At 48.2% G+C, this 24,648-nt stretch overlaps 1 protein-coding gene across 5 annotated transcripts; it reads left to right on the top strand.

Annotated features, from left to right (window-relative positions):
• The first annotated feature begins 1,735 nt into the window (after window positions 1–1,735).
• On the top strand, window positions 1,736–23,680 carry USP28 (ubiquitin specific peptidase 28). 5 transcript variants are annotated; one of them, XM_066334833.1, is made up of 26 exons: window positions 1,736–1,792; window positions 5,064–5,141; window positions 5,407–5,539; window positions 6,041–6,152; window positions 6,342–6,504; window positions 7,486–7,572; window positions 8,008–8,145; window positions 8,573–8,646; window positions 9,135–9,211; window positions 9,330–9,478; window positions 11,474–11,601; window positions 11,767–11,862; window positions 12,221–12,400; window positions 13,103–13,317; window positions 13,557–13,627; window positions 13,931–14,159; window positions 15,565–15,768; window positions 16,288–16,427; window positions 16,618–16,803; window positions 17,699–17,794; window positions 18,639–18,817; window positions 18,905–18,983; window positions 19,317–19,396; window positions 20,392–20,515; window positions 21,027–21,225; window positions 22,527–23,680. In XM_066334833.1, exons 1-26 carry the CDS (start codon window positions 1,754–1,756, stop codon window positions 22,700–22,702), a joined length of 3,432 nt encoding a protein of 1,143 aa, XP_066190930.1. In that variant the 5' UTR covers window positions 1,736–1,753; the 3' UTR covers window positions 22,703–23,680. The 5 variants fall into 5 exon arrangements, with proteins under 5 accessions (XP_066190930.1, XP_066190931.1, XP_066190932.1 ...); XM_066334834.1 differs by lacking the exon at window positions 12,221–12,400; XM_066334835.1 differs by lacking the exons at window positions 16,618–16,803; window positions 17,699–17,794.
• The last annotated feature ends 968 nt before the right edge of the window (window positions 23,681–24,648 follow it).

Genomic DNA, 24,648 nt, shown 5'->3' on the forward strand with positions numbered 1-24,648 from the left:
CTCCCAAATTCCTCATCTGGAGTACCTGTAAGCACCAGGGAACCTAGGAACCTAGGAACAGCTGTCATCAAGGTCCCTACACCTCTTCCAAAACAAAAGGCAAGGGACAGTCTGTGACTACCCAGCAGAAATCCAAGTGTGGGAGATGTCCACTCAGTTGGGAAGGGGCATTTTCATGGGAGAATTGGCTATGAGGTTATGGCAGTGGCACATTGTGACACTACTATCCCCTTCCTCCAGCAGTGCCACCGCTCCCCTGGAATGCCAATGCCATCAGTGTCACAGGAACTTCAGTGCCCGGTGGGGACAAACCCAGGCTGACAATCTCAACTGACACATTCCTGAAGATGCAGGACAGGTTTTTTCACCAGTTTCTCCCAAGAGAGCTGAGCCCCGCTGGCTCCTCAGGTGGGGCCAAGTTGCCCAGGTGCCTGAGCCACACCCCATCCACGGGTCCTATGGCTGCACCGCTGGCAGTGTGGGGTCTGCACAGATACACCTGGATCCTGCAGAGCCCCCAGGGGCCCATTGCTGAGACGTCCCCATTTCAATATTGTTTTATTAAGTAGAATCCGGGCCGTGCAGAGAACACAGAGCCCTTTGGCTCAGCAAATCTGAGAGATGCCTATTTCCTGCTGATTTACCCAGGCCCGACAAAGCATGGGTTTGGATGGAGCAGAAAGCGGGTGCCTGCCCCTCGTTGTTTCGAACCTTTTTCTCGCGGATGCAGCCCTGGAACATCCCAGTCCCCTGGCGCATCCTCCAGCAGCCGCCCTGCTCGCATCTTCCCGCCCGGGCAGCACTGGGCCAGCGACGGCGGACACGTGTCAGACACAGCACCAAAACAGGGGAGAGGGCGTTATTATTGCTGTAATTAAAAGAAAATAATTCACTTTGATCAGTATGGAGGGGCGCGGCCAGGGCAGAACGCCGGCTGGGGCCGATGTTCCCTGCCGCTGGTGTGGGGACGAGGGAGAACGGGTTCGGCGGCCGGGGCGATGATCGGGGGCTTCCCGCGGGGAAACACGGGCGGGCACACGGCCGGACACACAGACGGGCACGGGCGGACACATGGGCGGACAGACGGAGGGTCACGGGCGGACAGACGGGCGGACACACGGCCGGACAGGGCGGACACACGGCCAGGCAGACGGACACGGGCGGGCACACGGGCGGGCACACGGGTGCACACGGCCGGACAGGGCGGACACACAGGCGGACACACGGGCGGGCACGGGCGCACACGGGCGGACACACAGACAGACAGACGGGCGCACACACAGACGGACACGGGCGCACACGGGCGGACACACAGACAGACGGGCGCACACACAGACGGACACGGGCGCACACGGGCGGACACACAGACAGACAGACACACGGGCGGACAGACGGACACGGGCGCACACGGGCGGACACACAGACGGACACGGGCGCACACGGGCGGACACACAGACAGACAGACAGGCGCACACGGGCGGACACACAGACAGACAGACACACGGGCGGACACACAGACGGACACGGGCGCACACGGGCGGACAGACAGACGGACACGGGCGGACAGACGGACACGGGCGCACACGGGCGGACACACAGACGGACACGGGTGGACAGGGCGGACACACAGACAGACGGACAGACGAGCGCACACACAGACACGGGCGCACACGGCCCCGGCGGGCGGCGCGGCCGGAACCGGAGCTGCCGCGCGTGCGCGCTGAGCGCGGACGGCGCCGCTGCCGGCGGCCCCATGACGGCCGAGCTGCGGGCCCGGGGCGGCGGCGGAGAGGTGAGACCGGTGGGGCGAGACGGCGGGGGATGTTGGGGCGGGGGAGCGGCGGGGCGAGAGCGCGGGGCCGCCAGGACGGTGGCGGGCGGCGACCCCCGCGCGGGCCCGGGGCTGCCGCCGGACCGACCCTCCCGGCGCGGCCGCCCCGCCGAGCCCCGAGGCCGCGGCCCGCGGCCGCTCGGGGCCGGTCCGCGGCGCTTCCCCGCCCGGCGCGCTCTCGGCGCCCCGTCCCGTCGGGGCCGTGTTTCGTTGGGAATAACGGGCCCCGCGCGGTGAGGCGCGCGATGCGCCGGTAGCACGGGAAAGGGCTCGGGCGGCGCTCAGACACCGCCGGCTCCGCGGGGAGCCGAGACGCGCCTTCCCGCCCCGCCGCCGAGCAGCGGCTCCTGGGGCAAGTTAACGAAAACTGCTGCTCCCGAGCTTCAGCGCCCTGCGTGCGTTGCCTCTGAAGGGAGGGACACGGACCCGACCCGGACCCGGACGCGAGGCTGTGTCAGTGCCCAGGGGACTGAAGCCCAGACCGCCCCGAATTGACACAGGAGGCTGCACTGTTCTCTAGTATCTCTGTGCTCGTAGGACCCGAGAGATGCGTTTCAGAGAGGTCAGAGTTACAGGGTGGGATGGGATGAGGGGACCAGCCCTTTGGTTGTGTGTTTGAGGTGGCATTAGTGCGGCGGCCACGGCCCGGCCTTGTGGGGACGGTGACCAGGCAGTGCCCACCGTGTGCATCTTGCACACATTAACGCAGAACGAGGTTGCTACCTGCTGCTTCTTCTTGTGATGGATATTGTTTTGTGACAGCCTTGGCCAGGAACGTGGGGCTTTGTTCCTGCTGCCACCTGTGGGTTTCCAGCCCTCTCCGTATCCATTTTCCTCCACGATGAAAAGCATGGCTGAGGTGCAGAGGCTGAAGGCCAAGGCTCTGTGTGCCTCTTCTGTGCCGCAGCCTTCCTCCTCCTTGCGTGCAGTTGTTTCTGGAACCCCCCTGAACTCCTGCACTGTATTTGCTCCTTTCCCTATTCACAGTTTCTCATCAAAACAAACTTCTGAGGGTGGTGAGTCACCTCGGAGCAGGGAAAACAGCAAAACCTTTCTGTTTTATCATTCCTGGCTGACCTTGTAATTTTATCTCTAGACTCTCCTTCCTCTCAGCCTCCTGGTTTTGTACTCATCTCCTGTTGCTGTAATTTAATACTAATAGGATTTGGGTTTGGTTTGTTATTTTTCCAGCAGGTAGGGCTTTGGTTCACTTTGAGTTTGCAAGTGCAGGGTGTGTTAGCAGAGGCAGCACACTGGTGTTAATTACCAGCTACAGAGCTCATTTTATAGCCCCGTGGCGCATAACCTCAGAAAGCAATAACCAGACTAGTTATGGCAACAAAACCACGCACACTCCCCAAAATCTTAACAAATTGGTTGCACAGAGAGTGGTTCCTGGTGGCTTTTGTGGGCTGCCAGGCAGCCATAACCCTCTTGAAAGTGGAACAGGATAAGCTCTTTGCTGTTAGCACAAACCTTTTCTCAAAGGCTGAATAAAAGCACACAGAAATAGTTGAAATACTGAATGGTAACTTAGAGCAGAGGATCAGTAATTGGCTTTTATGCTTACAGTAGCCTTTGTGAATTCTCTGTTTTGTGGAACAGAAAAACCCCAGAAAATCGTGCCCTGTCCTGCCTTGAGTTTCATTATTATAATGCAGTGTATTAGTAAGGGTGTTTGTGAGGGTTTTTTTCTCCACTGGAAAAATCCGCCCTGCGGCATAAGGTGGGGTCAGCCGACATGCACGGCACACGCTAAGGCAGCAAAATTAGCAACATGATTTAAGTGGTTTGCATTTGTGAGACTATGCCTGCCCTGAGCCTCTCAGCCTTGGCTCCTCATCAGGCAGCTCCTCCTGGGGCTGCTGAGGTGTTCCAGTGCGTCTTGGCTTTCCTCAGGATAAAAACAGTGTGTGGAACAAGTTGAGGGGGATTGAACACACATATGTGCTCTTTCTCCTAAAAGCTGAGCAAAAGTAATACCTTAAATGCAACTACCATGAATAACTTGACAAGAGAATTGACACCAAAAATAATCTAGGAGTGTTTTGTTTTAACAGCTGGCACAGGTACATGCTGTCTTTGTGTGTGCAGTAGCACCCATCACTAGTATGGGGCTCAAAAGTAGTTGACTCATTACTCACTGGGTGGAACTTGTGCTCCAGTGCCCTGGAAGCATCTTGGGTTTTTTCTCAGTGGTAAGAGTAAGTAGAAACTTGAGTTAATTTGCCTGCAGCTTTGCTGGTTAAGATTAATTAAAAGTGTGATCTTAAGGAACTGGGATTGATCAGGCTGTGCTGACTGCAGGATCCTCGACAGCCTCTGTAAATCAGGATTCATGACACAGACCCAGCAGTCGTTCCTGCTGTAATGTCCTTCCCATACCACATGCAATGCCAGCATTATGGAGCTGCATCTCAGTTGTCACCCAGACTGAGCCATTAGCAGCAGCATCAGCTGTGCTGCAGCCATGAACGGGTGGTGGGACCCCCAGTGCTGGGAGGCTCCTTGTGGAGAGCTGCCTCTCCTAGTAGTCATTGACTGAGGTTATTTGTGTTTGCCATGTGCAGTGGCCACCCTGTGGTAAGCCTAGGCGGCAAGGATTTTATAAGTCTGGTAAAGAGAATTTCTGTAATCATTTGTATTGAGTGGCTGAACCAGTTGTGAACCATAGCATGGGGCCTTGAGCAGTGAGAGTCCTGCCAGACCTCAAGTGGTCTGTGTGGAGTGGGAAGGAGGAGCAATAACAGGCTCCTGGCCCCTTGCCCTGACACCTTATTGTCAGTAAGAAGTGACATGCACAAATGGCATGTGCCACCACACTGAAAATAGCTCCTGACAGAGCCCTGCATGCAGGCGGCTGCCTTATATGTCCTGCTGCACATGCCGCTGCCTCGGGGGGTGGGGAAGCCCCTTCCCACCACAGGTGCTGCACATCCCACAGCTGACAGCAAGGATAGCCTGTCCTCCCAGGCCGGCCTGCATTCTCCTGAAGATACAAGGGATTGAATGTTAGCCTGTGAATTTAGCAGGGAAAAAACATGAGTACGATGTTCGAGCTGATGTTGGTGTTTGCATTAAGCAAGTGGGACTGGGCTTGTGTGTCAGTCTGTCAGCAGAAAGGAAGGAAAGCAACAGTGCTCCACTGAGCCCTCAGCAAGCCTTGCAGAAACAGCTTGATGTCCATCCTGGTCACCTCTTCTCATGAGCTTTCTTTATTTCTTGCACATAGGATTGCCAGGTGCTTTTAAACCAGATGAAAGAAATCACAGGAATTCAGGATTCAGCATTCCTGCTTGCTGCTCTAAAGGTTTGTGTATATTGCCATTGTTTTGGGGAAAGAGAGCTCTGATTTTGTCCAAAAGGTCAGGCAAGTTCAGGCTCCCACACAACATAGCACACAGGTGTTTGCTGGTGTGTTTGTCAACTGATGATGGGCTGGTCCTTGTTAGAATGATCTGTGTGTGGCCTGTGAGAGCGATCCAGGATCCCCCTGGATGCATAAGAGGTGAAGGGTAAATCCTTTGCTCTTCTGCTCCTCACTGGTGCTTCACTTTCCCCTGCCGTTCCACCAGGCTGCTGATGGAGATCTCATGGAAGCAGTCACCTTCCTGACAGAGGACCCTGCTCCAGAACCAGTGCAGAAGGCAGCTGCTGCAGAGCCATCCGCCTGGGAAGAGAGCGCGGTGGGCAAGCAGCTCGAACAGGGTGAGCTCCACCTCTGCTCACCCCCACAGCTTGACGTGTTTGTGTGAGCTCAAAGGGGAGGTATCCATCCTCCCTGCTTCTGCCAGCAGTACATCCCTCCAGCTTCTGTTCTGGTGCATATTTTGCCAGTACTGATCACTTAGTAGTGTTTTAATCACGTTTGGAGGTGACACATCACAGTTAAAAAGCTGATGTTCCTGTCTCATTATTTCAGGAGCTCTGAGCTGTTTTCTTAAGTTCTGAATTTGGCTGTAAGGAAATCTGGGTAGTACAAATCTGAATGCTTTGCCCTGTTCTCCTCATTCAGCTCACTCAGTAGCTTTTAGGTTGCCTGGCATGATCTGAACAGGGATTTCTGTTTAAAACCTGAGCTAGAAAATTTTGCTTGAATTGATTAAAGAGCCATATTTGTGAAGTGTGATGCTTTCTAGAATTTCCTCTTAAAGAGAATGTTTGCTGCTGCTGGTGGAAAACTGATCAGAATGCTGCCTCCACTTCTAGATGTTAGCTCTGCACCTGCCCCTCACAACCAAGACAACCTTTGCCCAGCCAACACTGTCAGACCACTGGACTCACCAAAAGCTCTGGCTGCAGAAAGGGATGCAGCTGAAAGGTCAGTGGAGCTGTAAATGGCCCCCCACTTTGGTTTTCCCAGGTATCGTGAGGGGGTTCTGAAGCTGGTAACTGTAGAACAAACATGGATCACATGCCAGGTGGACCTGTTTGGAGGGGAGTTTGATTCCTGTAGCTCTCATGAATCTTTGGGAGTTTTTGACAGCGCAGTGTTTATCTCTTGTGACAGACCACAGGACACCCATTCCGCTGAAAACAAAAACCGCTCCAAAAGGAAGCGCTGTGAGGTCTGGGGAGAGAACCCCAAGCAGAATGACTGGAGAAGAGCAGGTGACTGGCCTGTTGGAATGAAAAATATCGGAAATACATGTTGGTTTAGTGCTGTTATACAGGTAATCAACAAAAAAGTTCTCTTTTTCTAATATCAAACTTGCTGTGTTCTTGGAGTCGGAGTGTTTCAGTTAGAAGTAACCATGCAGCAGTTCTGTGAGGGAATCATCATATGCAGATGAGTAAATGTGACCCTGCTCAAACACAGAAACTTCTGTGATTATGACTGTGATGTGTTCTGGGCCTATACAGAAAGAGCCATGGAGCAGTTAAATAGACTTTGCTTAAAAATAGCTACAGATACAGCGAATCAGTGTGTCTGTGTGCAGGGAGTTATGCAGCGATGGCCAAGTGCCTACTGAAATGATAAAAGCTTGCCAGGCAAAGTGAACAGATAATTTAATTTTACTGCAGTTATTGTTGGCTCAATAACACATGGTGTATCATATTTCAGTTAATGGAATACACTGGCATAGATGCTTGGACAAATAAACAACTAAGCAGCATATATTATTAGTAATGACCTGAAGAAGAGACAATAGTAAGTGGAACTGAGCAGATTTGTCTCTACTAACCATTCTACATCAGCAGAGAGATGTTAATCATTTGTCTTCAGCTCTGAGAGAAAGTAAGAAAGCTGGAAATGGGTTCTTCTCACCGTGGCTTGTTCTTGGGTGCTTTTCTGAGCCTGCCTGTCACCCAGAATAGAGCGATTTTCTAATCACCCAGAATAGAGTGATTTTCCTAAAGGGTTTATATCTATCCTAAAAATGGCAGGATGATATTTCATCCTTGGGTGAGTACAAACATGCTGATGATCTCCAAGGTCTGTTCCAGTCTAGTTAATTCTATGATTCTGATTCTGTGCTGGTCCAGCACAGGGGCTGCTCACATTGTAAATGTGCGTTCGGTAACACGGGACCATTGGTAATGTGAAGTTTGCAAAAGAAACCTGTCAAGTCAGAGTGAAAACAGGGCATCAGGTTGTAGTGAGTCCAATCCTTGCAGGTGCTGACCAAGATTTACCTCTCCTCTCCTTTCAGTCTCTGTTTCAGTTGCCAGAATTCCGGAGGCTGGTCCTTGGGTACTCTCTCCCACAGAATGTACTGGAAAGTTGTCGTAGTCACACTGTAAGTTTTGATACAGTAACACTGTCAAGTTTCCCTTTTTTGTGGTGTAGCATTCTGCTCTTTCTCTAACCAGATTTAATTTGGGGCCATCTGAGACCTGCGGCTTTAAAATCATCTGGCTACATTTAAGAAAAATTTAGTAAATTCTCAAAGACAGAATCAGGATAGGACAAAAAAAAAAGCTGCTTCTTGTACCCTTATCCTCTAGAGCATTTAACTGCTGTGTGGGGAGATGTTTTTCCCATAAAACTTCTTTGGCATCCAGATTACTCATTGGTTTGCATGCGTGGTAGAAGAAAGGGTATTTGAGCCAGCATTCAGCTGGTTGGGTACCTTTTACATGATGTGCATGTGGTGTTCAGTAGCACTAAGTTTTAAGATGATGCTTTTTTAAGATGCAGGAAGGCTTTAACTTTTCTTCTTTTCGCAATGCAGGGAAAAAGAAATATTGCATTCATGCAAGAACTTCAGTGTCTGTTTGCATTAATGCTGGGGACATGGCGTAAGTTCGTAGACCCTTCTGCAGCACTGGAGCTCTTGAGGGACGTGTTTAGATCAGCTGAACAACCACAGGTAAAACCACATTGAAAAGCCTTTTGCTCTCTTCACACTAGCAGACACAGCCACGGCATTTTGCCTCATCCTGCTGGTACTTTCAGAGGCCTTTCCCCAAGTTTGTCAGCCAACAAGCAGCTGTCCCAGTGTCATTAGAGCAGAATGTACATGCGTGCTAATTAACCAGCCAGCGTAGCATGGCACTACCCAGTGCCATCTGCATAGTCGGGTAGTGATCACAGTAATTTCCTCTGATCTAGTGTTCAGATGAGGGGTGTTCATTACCAGTCTAAATCAGCACAGCACTTCAGTCTCACGGAGCTCAGCTGAGTGGGCACAGCAGTACCAGTCAGGTTGTGTTCAGTGGGTCTGTGACACCAGCAGACTGGGGGAGCAGTTTCTGGTGGGTGTCGTGATTTACTTTCCACTTTGGTCTCTCTTCTAGCAAGATGTGAGTGAATTTACACACAAACTACTGGACTGGCTGGAGGACGCATTCCAGCTCACTGTGAACGTCACGTGAGTTCTGTGTGGTCTCGGGAGTTTGACCTAAGGAGAGTTTTAATAAATGAGAGGACTTTAGGTGAAAATTTTGAGCAAATGAGTGTTCTTTGTTTTCTGTGGTTGAGGCTTATTAAGCTTGAAATGTTGTGTCTGCATCTGCTGTTAGTGAGTGTGGGACTTCACTCAGTGCTGATATGGCCTGCAGAGTAAACGAGCTTTTGAGGGAGCTCAGCAGCCCTGGTGAACAGAAAAGCTCTGGTAGTTTGAAACTTCCTTTCAGAAGCTGGCACCTTAACTTTTTTTTTTCCCCACTCTTGCCAGTGTAAGTGTTATAATCTGCTTTGGAACATGAAAGTTAATGAGAAGCTTCCTCTTTATTTAGTGCTTGCATAGAAAAATGTACTTTTGCCTGTAGCCCCCCAAGCAGAGGCTTAGATTCTGACCTGGGGTTTTTTTTCAACCCCTAGATGTAAATGAAAGTGTGTTTTTGCTCTCTGAAACAGGACCCCTGGGGACAAATCCGAAAACCCAATGGTGCAACTCTTCTATGGGACTTTCCTGACTGAGGGTGTCCATGAGGGTGAGTTAAGGCTGTGGTAGATTCAACTTCTTAACTCCTTTGAGTGTTTTGGGAGTTAACCAGAATTTTTTGTTCTCTTGAGTTAGCTCATGGTTTCTGTATGGTTTCCATCATCTAGGCAACACTTTTTCCAAGATTGAGACCTTTGGTCAGTATCCCCTTCAGGTAAATGGTTACCGGAACTTGAATGAGTGCTTGGAAGGAGCCATGGTGGAGGGAGAGATGGATGAGGCAACAGCATCTCAGTCAGTGAACTATGGACAGGAGGTTAGTTTGATCTTTTTTGCCAAGTCTGTGGTTGCTTACTGCAACCCCAGTGCAGCACACACAGTGCAGGGGTACTCTGATAACTTTAAATGGCAACTGTGAGTGTTCTCTAACAATTGAATACAAACCATTTGCTGGATACCTGGAATCTCATGTAAATGTCTGTTACTGTTAGATGGTCAGACACTACGTGTGGTTAGACACTGTCTTTTTTGATGTATAAACATGTGTTGTCCTATGTAACCAGTTCAAAGACTTTATTTTAAATTGCAAAGGTCAATGTCTGCCTCTGAATCAAGTGTGATCAAGTCTCTCTCTTTCTGTTGAAGCCTACCTGTACCTGAGTAGGGGGAGACCTACTGCCTCCATATTTTCAGAGGGTAAAAGTACAGTGCTTAACTCCATGGTATGCCATTTGGAATTTGACTCTTTCTCCCTACTGTGTATGGTTTGGGGTTTTTCTTCTTGCTTTCACTCATATTTTCTGACTGTGATGATATTATTTATTTTTTTTTAAATCTCACTAATCACAAACCAATCATAAAAAATTTACTTGCAGCAAGATAAAGAAGCACCATTGCATTCAGCATCCTCTGTGTGTGTAAGTGCAGCAAAAGTTAGCTTGGAGAAAGGCTGGGAAACAAAGGTAGTGTAGGCAGGACAGAGAACAGTACTTGACTTCTATGAGAATGCTGGAAAATTGTTGCTGTGGTTTAAACTAGCAAAGGAGAAACGAAGTATTGAGCAGGGGAGCCCTGTTCTTACTCTGGACTCAGATGTTCTGGGTTTTTGTGGTTTCTGCCTGGAGCAGTTCAGATGCATTTACAGGGGATGTGGGTGAAGCTAGTGTTGGCTGACACTGGAGACAAAGGCACATTGGGGCTCATCAGGCAGGTTTGTTTCAATCCAAGCTTTTTTCTTCCTCAGAATACTTTCCCAAAATTAAGGGAATTTGACTGATCACGGAGCTGTTTTAATTCTTTTGCCTGCACAGATAGGAGGAAAAGGCTCGCCTTAATTTCTGAGAAGCCTTACTGGGAAAATTGTGCATCTTAGTTTCACTTCCTAGGATGTGGTGGGTAAAGGGTGGCATGATAGGCGACATAGGGAATAAAGTGATTTTGTGTTTTGAGCACCTTGGCAAGTGTGCTGAAAGTCAGAGCAGCAGTGGAATTAACAGAAACTTCTCCCAGTCTATGGGAGCATAAATCATTCCTTCTTTGTGGTTATGGGCTGCTTCTTAGAAAGCTCTGATGTGGGCGAGTTTTGTTGTTGCAGCATGTCTGACATGAATCCCACAAAGGAAAATGAGCTTAATGTGCTCATCCTGAGTCCAGAGGGGAGCATGAAGTTGGTGGTGCTGAGCTAAGATGGGTGAAGGAAGTTTCTGGCAGTGGATGCTGGAAGTCGTTGTGAATCCAGGAAGAGCGAGAGGAAGTGTAAATTCAACTGAGAATTTTTCTTTCAGCATAACTCTTTGAGATAGTGTATGAAGTTACAGAAAGTAGCTGGGGGTCCTCTCTGAATCCTCTTAGTCATGTAGTGTGCAAGTAGACTGAGTGAGAACAAGGATTCTGGTGCTGCAGGAGGACTCTAGGTTTGTTCATCACTGCATGTGAGCTGCCTCAGAAAAGAACTCCCTTGGGGGCTCTTAGATGATGTGCAGATTGTGTGCAGCCTCCGCTAATTTGTGAAATTCAGTCCTGGACTTGTTATGTTAATAATCCATCAAGCTGGATGCATCAGGCAATGGCAAGAAACATTGAGAGCAATTATGAAGCTTTTTCACAGCAAAGATGTAAAATGGAAGCATAAATTTCTAACTTGTAAAGTTTGGCTTTCTGACTAGTCACTCTTCAAACAAAACCTAATTCAGTGCTTAAAGACAGAGAGACTTTTAAATCAGTCTGAAATCATATAGGATCAGTCTAAAATGTGCCATTAGCAGTCATCTTAAAACAAGTCCCTTTGGGGGCATTTCTGCTTTTGTTACAGCGCTGGTTTACAAAACTCCCACCAGTTCTGACCTTTGAACTCTCCCGATTTGAGTTCAATCAGTCACTAGGACAGCCAGAGAAAATTCACACCAAGCTAGAGTTTCCCCAGACTATATATATGGACAGGTGAGTTGTCCTGTTGTATGGTATGTTTACAGCTATTGCTTTGTTATAAATAAAGAAATTTAAAAGGCTGTTTGGGTGAGCAAGGGAAGATTCTAAAATATTTACAAGACATTGAGGACGTTAGAAGTAAACAAATCTCACCTGACAAATGGGGCTTCTGTTTAGGTACCTCTACTGCAATAAAGATCTTGTTCAGATGAAAAGAGAGGAGATGAAGAGATTGAAGGAGAAAATGGTGACTCTGCAGCAGAAACTGGAAAGGTGAGTAGTCAGCTGGTTTTGTTTTTATGCCCTCTGGAAGAGGCAAGTGTTTACTTTTAAATGAGCTTTCCAATAGCAGAGAAACTTGTTGGGAAGGAGAAGCAACGTGTTTATTCAGAAACGTGTGGAAGAAAGAAGTGCATTTTCAAAAACCTGTCTCTTCAATGGTTTCTAAATTTTACTTACACTGTTACAGAAATAAATTCTTTAAAGAGCAGAGTTGACACTGTCAGCTGCACTGGCAATGGAGGTGAAGAAGCCCAGTAGCACATTACACAAAAAGTTGTTTTCTCTTGTCCCATGAGGTTTAAACCCATCTCATTCCTTCATTCATACAACGCCTTGCTTCTTTCCATAGGTACATGGAATATGGCTCTGGCCCAGCCCGCTTTCCACTGCCTGACATGCTGCAGTATGTGCTTGAGTTCATTGCCACAAAGCCAGCTGTGGCTGTTTCCTCTGCTCAGAGCTCTCAAACAACACTCCTGCAGCCCCAAGCCAAGCCTCATGTTTTGGACGTGCTTTCACAGCCAAACGGGTCAGTAAACAGAAACAAAAAGGATGCACAAGAGAACACTTCACCTCCCAACTAAATGGTCCTGGGTGGCATTCCAGAAGTGGGTTATTTATCTGGGCACTGGTGAACACGATGCTGTAATGTGCAAATGTTTGTGCAAGTAGTGGGTCACTGCTTTGCTGCTCGTTTGGTTCTGTTCGTGTAAATAGAACACTGTATCTTGGTTTACAAATTGAGATGCAAACCTTTCTCCTTGTCCAAAAGCTTCCCTATATTCGTTGCCTAAGCAGCAGTTAAGAACTAAATTATGTGCCCTTTTTGGTTAGGCTGCTCATGTTTTTGCTTCATTGACCAGTAAATTACAGCAATACTGGATTATTATAACCCTGGCCAGCATGGTTGGCTTAACTCTCTAAATTAAGCTGAGTAAACTTTCTTAATAGCAATGGAAGGATTTTTTAATATTGCTCATTGTGGATTTGTGCTTAGAGAGTTCTATAAGAACTTTCCTTAGTATTTTTCCTGTATTTTAGTTTGGTCTGTGAAGGATGAAGTACATTTCAGTGTACTTGTTCTCTCTACATTTTATACCTCTCTGGAAAGGAAATCCTGCTCCAGCTCTGGAGTAATTTTTGTTTGGTTTATTTCACATTCTTTTCCAAAACAAAAAAAGCTAGAGAAAGATTAAAAAACGTGCCCACTACTCTTGGATTTTCTCCACAGCATACAAGAAAGGACCGATACTAGGACTGAAGATGAAGCTTTCTTTGTGGCAAATTCTTCGCTGCAGCAGAACTCCAGTATGGCGCTCCAGCCTGCTGTGTCACCAGCAGAACTGTCTGAACGTCCAGCTCCTCACGTGGTCTCTGAGGAGGAGCTGAACCTGGTGCAGACGTGTCTGCAGCGATGGAGGAACGAGATCGAGCAGGACGTGCAAGGTTGGTCCCAGTGCATTTGTAGTGATTTTCCTCCTGAATGCCCACCTGGTTTCCCCTCTGCAGCTTTGCTGGGTACAGCCTGAACTACAAATAATTTTGTCCCTGTTTGGGCTCTGGTGTTGAGTCTATCTGATGGTCTCTGCATGGCTTCAAACTCTTTGAAGTGAAAGGAGCTAGCATAGCCTGATGAGTAATCATTAATTTTTATGCATTTCTCTCATTGTTGATCTTCTTGGCAGATCTGAAGGAGTCTATTGCCAGAATCAACCTGTCCATCAAACAAATGTACTGTGACCCTCTCCTCCAACAGGTAGGAAATGGACCTCCAGTACATAAATATTAAACTAGTATTGCTGATCCTTATTTTTGTTAGTAGATGTTAATTTAAATTGCCCTCTTCACTGTATTTTTAAATTTCCAGTGATGAAGTAGAGAAATATTTGCTTATGAAAATCTTGTATCTTAAAACTCAGTTTTCACATAGTAAGAAATGTATCAGGTTGCTTCACTCTTGTGCCATGCTACACCTACAAACAGTCCCACTGTTTGTGGACAGATCAGGCAGAATCAGTCCCTAACTGCACACCTGGATGATGTCCATGTCACCTTGCAGGTTCCCTATCGTTTGCATGCAGTCCTGGTCCATGAGGGGCAAGCAAATGCTGGGCACTACTGGGCCTTCATATATGACCAGCCTCGGCAAAGATGGCTCAAATACAATGACATCTTGGTGACAGAGTCTTCATGGGAAGAGCTGGAGCGAGAGTCGTTTGGAGGCTTGAGGAATGCCAGTGCCTACTGCCTGATGTACATCAGTGACCAGGTGTCCCGTGCTGGTGCAGGTACAGAGCCACAACTGCTGGTTAATGAGATGTTTGTGTGCTGGTGTCTCTCTCTGGGCTGCATCATCATTGTGTTCCCAGCACAGTTGTCTTTTAACAAAGCACAAAACTTCACCCCAGATGGGATTGAAATAATCCACTTGGTGCTCGATTCATTTCTAAATCCCTGATAGGGCTGAAAACACCAGGAGAAGCACCCAGGTGAGACTGGAAAAAGCACCTCGTGTGTGAATTACCTGTGTACAGACTCACACTGCCCTTTTGCCACATTTAACATGGATCTAGTGCTAGTGTTCTTCATTTTGACTTTTTGTAGTATTTATATGGCAGCATTTGTTTCCTCAGGGCATGTGAAATGCCTCCTACTTTATCTCTCCCATTTTTATCACACTTCCTGACTCGTTTGCTTGGTCTTTGATGATTCTGTTACACTGAATTTAAATGTGAAGCTTTTTGTGCAGCTTTTCGTGCAGCTTTTCCCTGAGAGGTATTGGTATCTGAGTGGCTCAGATTTGGTATATTTGCAGTGCCAGTGTATAAATAGTTTTGTGGAGAAATTGCTGTGCACGTGGCTCTAGACATGGCAAACAGCTGTACAAGGACTCAGTAATTTCACGCGTGGCTCATTTTGATGTAATAAATGGAAAGAAACAATGGAGAGCTGACATTCTGTTCATTGCTAAATGTGGCTGATGAGGATCTGGAGGTTGTTCTTTGTTTTCTTATGACAGTTCTGAAATGAACTCATGGAGTGGTTTTTTTCTCCTATTTAATGCAATTTTTTGTTGTTTTTTAAAGCATTTTGCGAAGGATGCATAACAATATCTGCTGTAGAAAGTTGCCATTTGCTTTTGATAAATTTTAGGAGTTGTCTGAAGCTGATGCTGCTTGGATTTTCTGCTGTTTTCAAAATGAATACTAGTAGAATACTAGAAGTAGATCAAAAAAGCACTAAGAAATATCAGCATGACACTCGTGCTGTAGAACCCATGCAGCCCTTACCTTTACCTGCTGTACAGGGATGAAGGTGTGTCATCTCTGGCTGAGCTGTGAACTTCCCAGCTGTTGGTAATTCAGTGCTGTTCCCTGTACAGCTGGAGCCCTTGGATCAGGATGTGTCTGACCTGCATCAGCAGGCACTGGTTCTGGAATTGCTCTGTGCTGTCCAATAGTAGAACAAAACAGGGGTTTGTTTTAGATAACTCTGTAGATTTGTCTTTATTTTTGCACCTTTCCTTCTGGATCACCTTAAATTACAGAGGCAGTAGAAAATTTGACTTCATTCCCCTTTTATCCCTCAGTGAATTTCCATGTGGCTGCTCATGATATTGTATGTGTACTTAGTCCCTGAGGGTGGTGCCCTGCCACAATATGTCTCCTTATGCCAGTCCTGTGTTTCCTCCAGATGAGGATGAGGGCCCAGAGGCTAGACAGTTCCAGAAAGAAGTGGAAGCTTTGTCCCCAGAACTAAAACACTACATCCAGGAGGACAACTGGCGCCTGGAGCAGGAGGCAGAGGAGTGGGATGAGGAGCAATCTTGCAAGATTCCTCAGATGGAGCCTTCACCTACTTCTGAGTTGCAGGACCTTTCCTCTGAGTCAGGACCAGGTAATCTCACTCTGAATTTGCAAACTCTGTCAGAACCAAGAACAGCCAGCTGGTCACCAGTACTGCTGTGTTGAAGCCTTGCACAAATTCGTCAGAATGCTGGAGCAGGTGTGAATGAGGCAGCCAAGGCAGCTGCTGGAGGCTCTGCCCTGGCAGTACAAAAGGCTGTTCTGCTGGTTTTGCATGTGCATCCCTCCAAGCCTGTCCCCAGAAATGCTGTTTTTCATTCACTTATTCATCATGGGCTAATATCAGTTCATTTCCAGCTTTTTCCTTTTTTCATAAATATCGAGTGGACAAGTGCTCTTCTCTGGAGTGGGAAACATTTGGCAATCCCTGGTGACGTGTGCCATTCCCACTGGAAAGGGGTACGCGCACGCTCGCGTGAAGTGCCTTCACCTCTGGGATGAAGGCGGCAGCTGTGTAAAACTGCATGGACAAGCTGCAAAACATTTTTAGAATGAGAGAGAAAAAATCTTGCAGCTCTTGCTGACGAGTACCACCCGTCTGTCCTGACAGAGCAGTCATCAGTCTGTGAGCAGAGCGTGCGCTCCCTGTCCTCGGAGCACGCCCGCATTGCCAAGGAGCAGACTGCCAAGGCCATTGCCAACACCGCCGATGCCTACGAGAAGAACGGTGTCGAGGCAGCTCTGTGCGAGGTAGGAGCCGAGCCTTGGCCCGAGAACCTACCCCTTCTTGTCTCCTTATTATTCTTCTTGATAGACCTTTGCTTTTCCCTCTTCTGTGAAGTTCTGTAGCTGTACCACATTTTGCTCGGTCCCCTTTGGCTTTCCTGTATTTTGCTTTGGATTTTCTTACTCTCTTTCTTCTTTCTCTTCTTGGCCACAGCGCAAGGAGGTAGAGCCACTGAAGGCCCATCTGGGAGAAACATCCCCCACAGTTCAGGCAGAGCAGCCCCAGGACACTCAGGAAGCAGAGGCTGCTGCCCAAACTAGCTCACAGGTCTCTGAAGTGGAAATCCCCAGTGTGGGGAAGATTCCTGTTAGATCCGATGCAGATGGATATAATGAGGAGGTACAGATCTCAGTGCAGGGGTTAATTACTGCTGCTTGTTAACTTGTAGCTTTGTAGTTAGCTGGCTTTGAGCTGCCGTAAGGGTGGGTGTGATTGTGTCTGTCATAGGAACAACACCCTGTACAAAGTTTTTGCACTGTGGAAGGGAAGGGGGACCACACTGTACCATAATTCCATTTTTAAATGTCATCAGAAAAGGAGCTCTGTAAGAGCACTCAATTTGTCAAGATGCATGTTGTTCTTAAGTCCTCTTTCTGGCACAACTGTATCAAAATTGATCCTACTTGTGTTAATTTACTTACCAGTCTCTTTGCTGGCTTCAGTTACTGTTTCATCCCCAGTCAAAGGCCTTAATCCCAACAGCATAATTTGCGTAGCCTGCCCACTAATTTTTTTGACTTTAACCACTCTCATGCATGCTCAAGCAGTGTTTTGGAAGTTCTCTCACTTGAACAAGCTGGATTTCACACAAACACTGGGGCTGTCACTCCTTGAGTTGGCTTGAGATGCTCTTGTGTGACGTTGGCTCGAGGAACTGCTGCATCACAGGTTCTGCATTCATTTTACATGTCTTAGGAAGATTGAGTGGGCCATGGTGGGGGCATGGCCAGCGTGCTTTACCTTCTCACTTGTTGAATTTAAAAATTCAAGGATTTGTGCCTTGAGATGTTTAAATGCCTAAAAAAAGCCCTGCATGTAAAGTGCATGTGATGGTTAGAGTCAGTAGCATGCAAGTTACTCACAGCCTCAGTTATCACACCTGTACTCATACAATTTCCTTTAAACCTTACCTTTTGGAGGTTTCTTCCATTCTTCACTATGCTGTCTCTTCTTTCCCTGTCCGTTACTGTTTTCCTTGTTCCTGTTTGTGTCTGTTCTCCTGCTTTTGTGGTAGGTGATGCTGAGTCCAGCCATGCAAGGTGTCATCCTGGCTATTGCAAAAGCCCGCCAGACCTTTGATCGTGATGGGTCTGAAGCAGGGCTTGTTAAGGTATTGATTTGTTTGCTAAATCAAATAGTATGGATATCTCTTTTCCCAGAATAGAGAGAATGTGCCATATTTACAAATAAGGAATGTAAAGAGAATGATTTGTGCAGTTTTTGTTCTAGTTAATGGCCTTTGCCCTGCATTTCAGTTCCTGCTCTCTTACAGTGATGAGATAACTGTGCTTTCAAAACAATTTTTAGAGCTTGTAAGAGAACACGGTCCTCACAAGACAAACAGCAACTTTCCGTTTTTCTGCTTATTCTTTTACTACTTTGAAATTTGGTTTTTTGGTCTTGAACATACTTGCTTACTGTGACCTCTTTTGTCAAAGATGTCCTTAAGAAATGTCTGTGTGAACAGGGTTTTGAAAGCATAACCATCACTGAATGCTGAAGCTGGTGTTAAATTTTACAGGCAGGTAGATATAACTAAAAATACCACATGGAAAGAATCATCTGTGCTGGTAATCTATGGGAATATAAATCACAAGATATTCTTGCACCTCCTGCAGGTACAAGTGTGTCACAGTTGATTTTGGCAGCCTGAGCACTTGTCAGAGGGTTGCCAGATCTGTCTAAGGCAGCTGTACCTCCTCTCTCAAAGGCATTTACACACCCTGGCACTTTTGGAAGCTCACACTTCACATGTGTGCCTGGCTGTGGAGGCCATTGGTTTAGAGTTGAGGTGTTGGTGGGCTTCCATTCACCACTGGAATATCACCAGCAGAGGAGGCTCAGTGTCACCATAAGAATCCCTTCGAACAGGACAGGTTTGAGCTCCTGTTGGCTGCTGTGGCATTCCCACGGGCAGACAGGCAGATCTGTCAGTGTGTGTGTTGCATTGGCAGGCATTCCATGAGGAGTACTCCCGGCTGTACCTGCTTTCCAAAGAGACCCCAACCCCCCAGAACGATGCCCGGTTGCAGCACGTGCTCATCTACTTCCTGCAGAACAACGCTCCGCAGCAGGTGGTGGAACGGACCCTCCTTGAGCAGTTTGCAGACAAAAACCTCAGCTATGATGAACGGTGAGAGCCTGGGATTCCAGGGTAGGCTTTTCCCACCTGGGAAAAATTACTCTTGTGATTTTTCTCCTTTCTGCTCACATGGAGCAGGTCCATCAGCATCATGAAGGTGGCACGGGCAAAGCTGAGTGAAATTGGTCCTGACGATGTTGACATGGAAGAATACAAGGTAAGGGACCAGAGAGCTGCTTCTGATCCTTCTCACTGTCTGCCTGGCTCTGTCCAGATTGGGAAATGGGGAGCACAGCATGGGGCTGTGTGGCCAACACGGTGGTCACTGGATTGCCTGTTGGCAGCAGGTGTCTGCAGGAGGGTGCTGAGGGAGAAGGAATACAATGGAAGTCTGAGCTTGGGGGAGTGTCTGCAGTTGGCTAAATTCATTTGTGTGTCACTTACGAGAGACATTTAAACACTTTGAAGGGTAGAATGGGAGACCCCAAAATATGCATGTAAGTATTTCAGGTGAGGCTGATGCTCTGCTTCCCTCTCCTCCTCCTCACAGAGATGGCACGAAGACTACAGCCTTTTTCGCAAAGTGTCCATTTACCTGCTGACAGGGTTGGAACTCTACCAGAACAGAAAGTAAGTTCCTCTAATTGTGTTTGGAGATGATAAGCTGTAGCTAAAAGTAAAGGCCACTTTGACAAAAATTTTTCTTTCTGAACTACAATGGCCTGTGTTTGAGGCCAGTGGGTGCTTTTTTGACCTGCTAATAGGTGTTCTTGAATCCACAGTTGAGCTTGGTTAACAGTTTAAAAAATATGAGGCTGAGCTGCTGCCTGCCTGACAGTTTCTGAGAGTTTCCCATAAGATTTCCCTTTGAGAAGTAGAGCTTTATATTCTGTTTTCCAGAGACGGGTTTGCAGGAATGATTGCCATCACTTTGGGATTTTTCACCTTGGACTCCTGTATTAAAATGAAACTTCCTCAAAATGGATGTTATGCTTTGTGTAAACACACACTTTGGAATCCTCTAGACTCAAAGGGCCTTAGTTTCCTCCTTACCATTCTAGGACCTGTATTTTCCATAAATGGTGCAGGCTTTCAGAAAGTACTCCTGGATGGAAACAGAACTGAATTTTAAGGTTTGCAGTGGTTTGCAGTGATGAGCCACCAAATTCAGGTGGGCAAATGGACATGAGACATGACAAGAGCAGCTTAGAATTCCCTCAATTTGACCTAGTCCCTGTCAGCTGTTCTGTTTTCCCACCTGAAGCTTGAAATGTGTGAGAGACTCAAAAGCACAACCTTCTGCCCTTCTTGGGGTGTCCTCTCATAGTGCAGTTCCTGCATCACTACAGAAAATGAACATGGAACAAACACATGCACATGAACTTGGTTTTAAGGGACTCTGCCCAGACACTTGTTTGGCACTCTGGGCAAAAAGGAGCAGGAAGGCTTGGCATGGGCCATCTGTTCATTTGTGCTTTGGCAAGGAAATACAGCTTTTCCCATCAGGCCTGATGCTGTTCCAGCCAGGCCCAGCAGGAAAGGTTTCCTGAGCTGAGCCAAGGGAATGGCTGCAGTCATGGCCCTGGCAGAGCCCAAGGCCTGCAGAGCTGACCCTCTTCTTCCAGGTACCAAGAGTCACTCACCTACCTGGTCTACGCCTACCAAAGCAACACCAAACTGCTGCTGAAGGGAACCAACCGAGGCGTGAGTGAGTCGCTGATCGCCTTGTACAGAAGGAAGTGTCTCCTGGTTGGTATTGAGCAGCTCAGCACTCACTTTTGGAGAGAAGGGGAGGGAGCAGCCAGGGCACCTTAGTAGCCAAGACCAATATAACTGTTTCTGTTATGTCTATTGACATGATTCTGCCTCTTGCTGAGTACCAGCACCAATATGGAAAGCTAATAATAATCATATCATTATGATTATTAAAGAAAATGCCATATAGGTTTCAGAGAGTGTAGGCAAAGGCAGATCTGGATCTTGCCATCTTCAAAGCAGAAGTGTAAATAAGCTGTATGCTCTCTGTATACAGATACAGCAAATTGCATGTGTGTGTATGAATATATAAGCTTTTGACCTTGTTTATTATGGTCTGTTTCCCATGACTGAAAGTGGCTTTTCCATCAGAATTGGGTGCTGTTAGTCCTTATTCTCTGCATGGCTGCCAGTTCGGGGCCCAAGCTGGGCCTTTCCTGGATGGTTTTCCATGGTCCATGTTTGTCCTTTACAAGTCTGTCCCCAATTCTCCTTCCACCCCCAGAAACTGAATGAGGTGGCAGCTTCTCTTTTTGTCAGCTGTGAAGAAGCTCATGTGTCAGAGGGTGTGAGTATCCTGAATGAGCTGATCATCCCCTGCATGCATCTCATGAACAACTTTGAGATCTCCAAAGAGGACCTGGATGCCATAGAGGTTATGAGAAACCGCTGGTGCTCCTATTTGGGACGAGAAGACATGGATGGTAGGAAATGGCTGCTGTTCATGGGCAGGGCAGTATCTGGATCTGAACTGGGAAAGAATTAAAGAACCATCTAAAATTAAATTCCTGGTGGCTGCACTACAGCCTACCAATGCCCTTCTAATTGTGGAAGGAGAAATGCCTTTGAATCACCCATTAAATCCTGTTACAGAAGAAATTAATCTTTTTGCACTAAAACAAGATGAAGAAGGGTGCCTCATCCCTAAAACTGGACAGCTGATGATGCAAGAATGTCTTAGATTTCACTTGAGGGGCTTGGGTCTTCTATTAGGGTTTCTCCCTGACTGGAAGTACCCAGGAATGGCAAGTGAATGCAGACATACTTGGTAGCATGGCATGCTCCTCTTCAGGAGGGAGAAGCAGGTGTTATCAGAGGCCAAGGTTATGCAAGATGGAATGGGGGAGCAGATTTGGGACATCTCTGCCTTCTGAAGAGGAGTTTACCACTGTAGAGCTGAACTTTGGTTCTGGGCAGCTGTTCTTGTTCTGTATTTTCTTCTGGAGTCAGCCTCTGTGACTCCTCTCATTTCTCTTCAGGCAAATTGGTCCTGACTTGCCTTCACCTGTTCATGAAGGTCTGGGGAGTCCCTGCAGAGTTTTTATCACTAAGAGAGGGTAAACTTGATGAAAGAAAATCATGCCAAAACACAGAAATTTATTCTCAAAATACGGTTGTAAAAGTTAATATTGGGTAAATTTATCCCAGTTCCTGGGCTGGATGGGACAGCCTTTGCTCACGCAGAACGTTTTAAAGAACCAGAAACTGAGGGCTCACCCCTCCCAGGTTGTGTGAGCTGGCTCAGATGTTGCCTGCTCCTCTTCTTCAGTAGCTGTGCTGTATCATGCACTCCAGTGGCACCTGGGCACAGACCTGCACCAGGAGTGGATGGTACCAGCTCAGCACGGGCTGAACTGGCTTGTTTAAGGGGGTTCAGGATGTGAAGGCTCCTTTTCCCTCAATTGCACAATCAATATTTGAGCATCACCTGAAGCATGCAGTTATTCTTCAGCTGACAGCTAGTTCAGCAGCGCCCTTCTCAGTGGGACATGGCCCTGTCCTCAGGCAGCCAGGTGGCAGTGGAGCTTCCCTCACAGCCCTGGGTAGGCAGGCAGGACTCGAGCTGCTGGCAGCTGGTGCAAGGCCTCCTCTGCCCTGGGGATGGGCTGGGCAGCTCTCAGCACAGGGAGAGGAGTCTGCAAAAGGCATCACAGCTCCTTAACTCAGGGCCTGGAGCGCTCTGCCATTCGCTGCCGCTGACTGTTTCCTCCTTTTCCCCTGACAGCAAAGCTGCAGATGAAGCTGGGTGAGCTGCTGCCCCGGCTCCTCGACGGCTCCACTGAGGTCATTGTGCTGAAAGAGCCCCCGAAGATCCGACCCAACTCCCCTTACGACCTGTGCAGCCGCTTTGCAGCCGTGATGGAGTCCATTCACGGGGCCTCGACCGTGACCGTGAAGTAGGCCTCAGGCCGAGCCACGGCGCCGCGCTGCCGGCCTGCCCGGGCCTCCGCCGGGTAGTGCTGCACGGGGGAGGACGGGGGGCGGTTTGGATTCCAAGCTGTGTTCTTTGTACATACCAGCGGATAAAAAGCAGTATTGCACTTCTGAGGCAGAACGTAAGGCAGTGACAAAGGACCTGGACCACTATTACAGTGCAAGGCACAGGGCCTGGCAGCACCATGGGGCCCAGCCAGGCTCCAGAGGTTCTGTCCTGGCAGCCTTCTAGGTGCAGCCCCTGGGCCCATGATGGCACAAGAGCCCAACTCTGCTCAGCACTACACACTGCGGCTGTGCTGTCGGGCACTTTCACAGCTCCCCTGAGTGGTCACTGCCAGGGCTTGTTTGCTCCAATCCAGCCACGCTCCTGCTCACAGGAGCCTGGGCTGAGTGAGGAGGAGGCAGCAAGGAGCAGTGGCTCACACTGTCGCGTGGGCAGTTATGCACGCAGCTGCATGTTCTGGTCAAGTCAATCAGGCTTTTGCCTTTTGTATTCCAGCTGGCACCAGAAACCATGCAGGAGCCTTCCCTGGAAACACACAGGCAAATCCTGGCAGTGAGGAGCCAGGACAGGGCTGTGAGTTTGTGCCTGGCAGGAGCTGACTGGCTCAGGGCAATCACATCACCCCAAAGGATAGTCCCCTCGTGGCCGGAAGGCAAACTTACTTCTCTCCTGAGGTGGTTGGTCAGGGCTGGATTAGTGTCAATGACAACTGTGAGGGCTCAGATCGCCCCATTGTGTTGGTGGTGGGTGTTTGTGTTGACTTAGTTAACAAGTGCCCTGTTGGCATTTCCTTTTGCAGTTGCCCTGTGCTTGCATTTGAGCTGCAGCAGTTGTAAGCCAAAAGTTCTGAGTCAGTGGAGGGGGATCCTGTTTTTTGGAACTATGCAGAGTTTTTTAACAGTGCAATAAAAGCATTTGTTCTATGTTAGAATGAAAAAGCTCCCTCCATGTCTTTGTTTCACTCTAGGGTTTTGCCTGAAGGTTCCTTCTGTACAAAATGTGTTGTCATTAGCAGAGCTGCCTTAGGATGGTTCCACCATCCTGTGGTGGAACGAGGTGTTTCCCCAGTGCTTAGGAACAAACTGCTCCTGTGGGAGAATCTTGCACTCTCCCGGCAACTTTATGATGAAGTAGAACTGCCATTATCCACAGGCACTCTGGCTGCCAGCATCCTAGCAGTGACCCATGCCTCCTCAGGGACCAGGGTGCTGCAGTGCCAGAGTGCTGCTTTTTCAGCTTGTTTCCCTCCTTGTTGTATGTGGGATGAGGCCTTCAACTCACTGCATGGGGTGCTTGACCTTCAATGAATGGAAACATGGAGCTCTTGAATAGAGCCCTCAGGCCATCACCCACCCGGAGGCACACTTCCTCCTCCCAGCCAGCGCTTGGCATTGCCAGGCAGTTTTTGTGCACTTGAAAGCAGTAGGATGTGGTTTGGGAAGAGGAGAGTCCATTTGTTCTGATTTGTGCAAACAGTGGCTTTGCCCTGTTATTTGTGTTGCTGCCAGAAGCTGAAATGCCCAGCCCATGCCCAAAGCCTGCTTTAAGGAACCAACGAAGAGTGTCAGGAGTACAGAGTAGTGCCAGGGACGTCATGGTATTTGGACTGGGCTGGACAGGAGGAGTGTTCCCAGGCTGGAAGCCTTTGCTCACTGTCCTGTCCTCCCATTTCCCAAGGGAGTTACAGCCAAAACAGCTTCTCTCTGCTCCCTGAGTTGGTCAGCCCTCCAAGGGCAGCTGGCAGGGGATGCAGCTCCTTGGGGGGTAATGGTCAGGAACACTGCCCCTGCAGTTCTACCTCGTTTGATTCTTTTTCAGAAGAACTGAGCACCTGCCTCTCCTACTTCACTCTCAGCACCACCAACTCCTCCCCAGTCCTGCAGCATCAGAACTTCCAGGGATCATC

This window comes from Sylvia atricapilla, chromosome 23, assembly GCF_009819655.1.
Source record: "Sylvia atricapilla isolate bSylAtr1 chromosome 23, bSylAtr1.pri, whole genome shotgun sequence".
Taxonomy (NCBI): Eukaryota; Metazoa; Chordata; class Aves; order Passeriformes; family Sylviidae; genus Sylvia; species Sylvia atricapilla.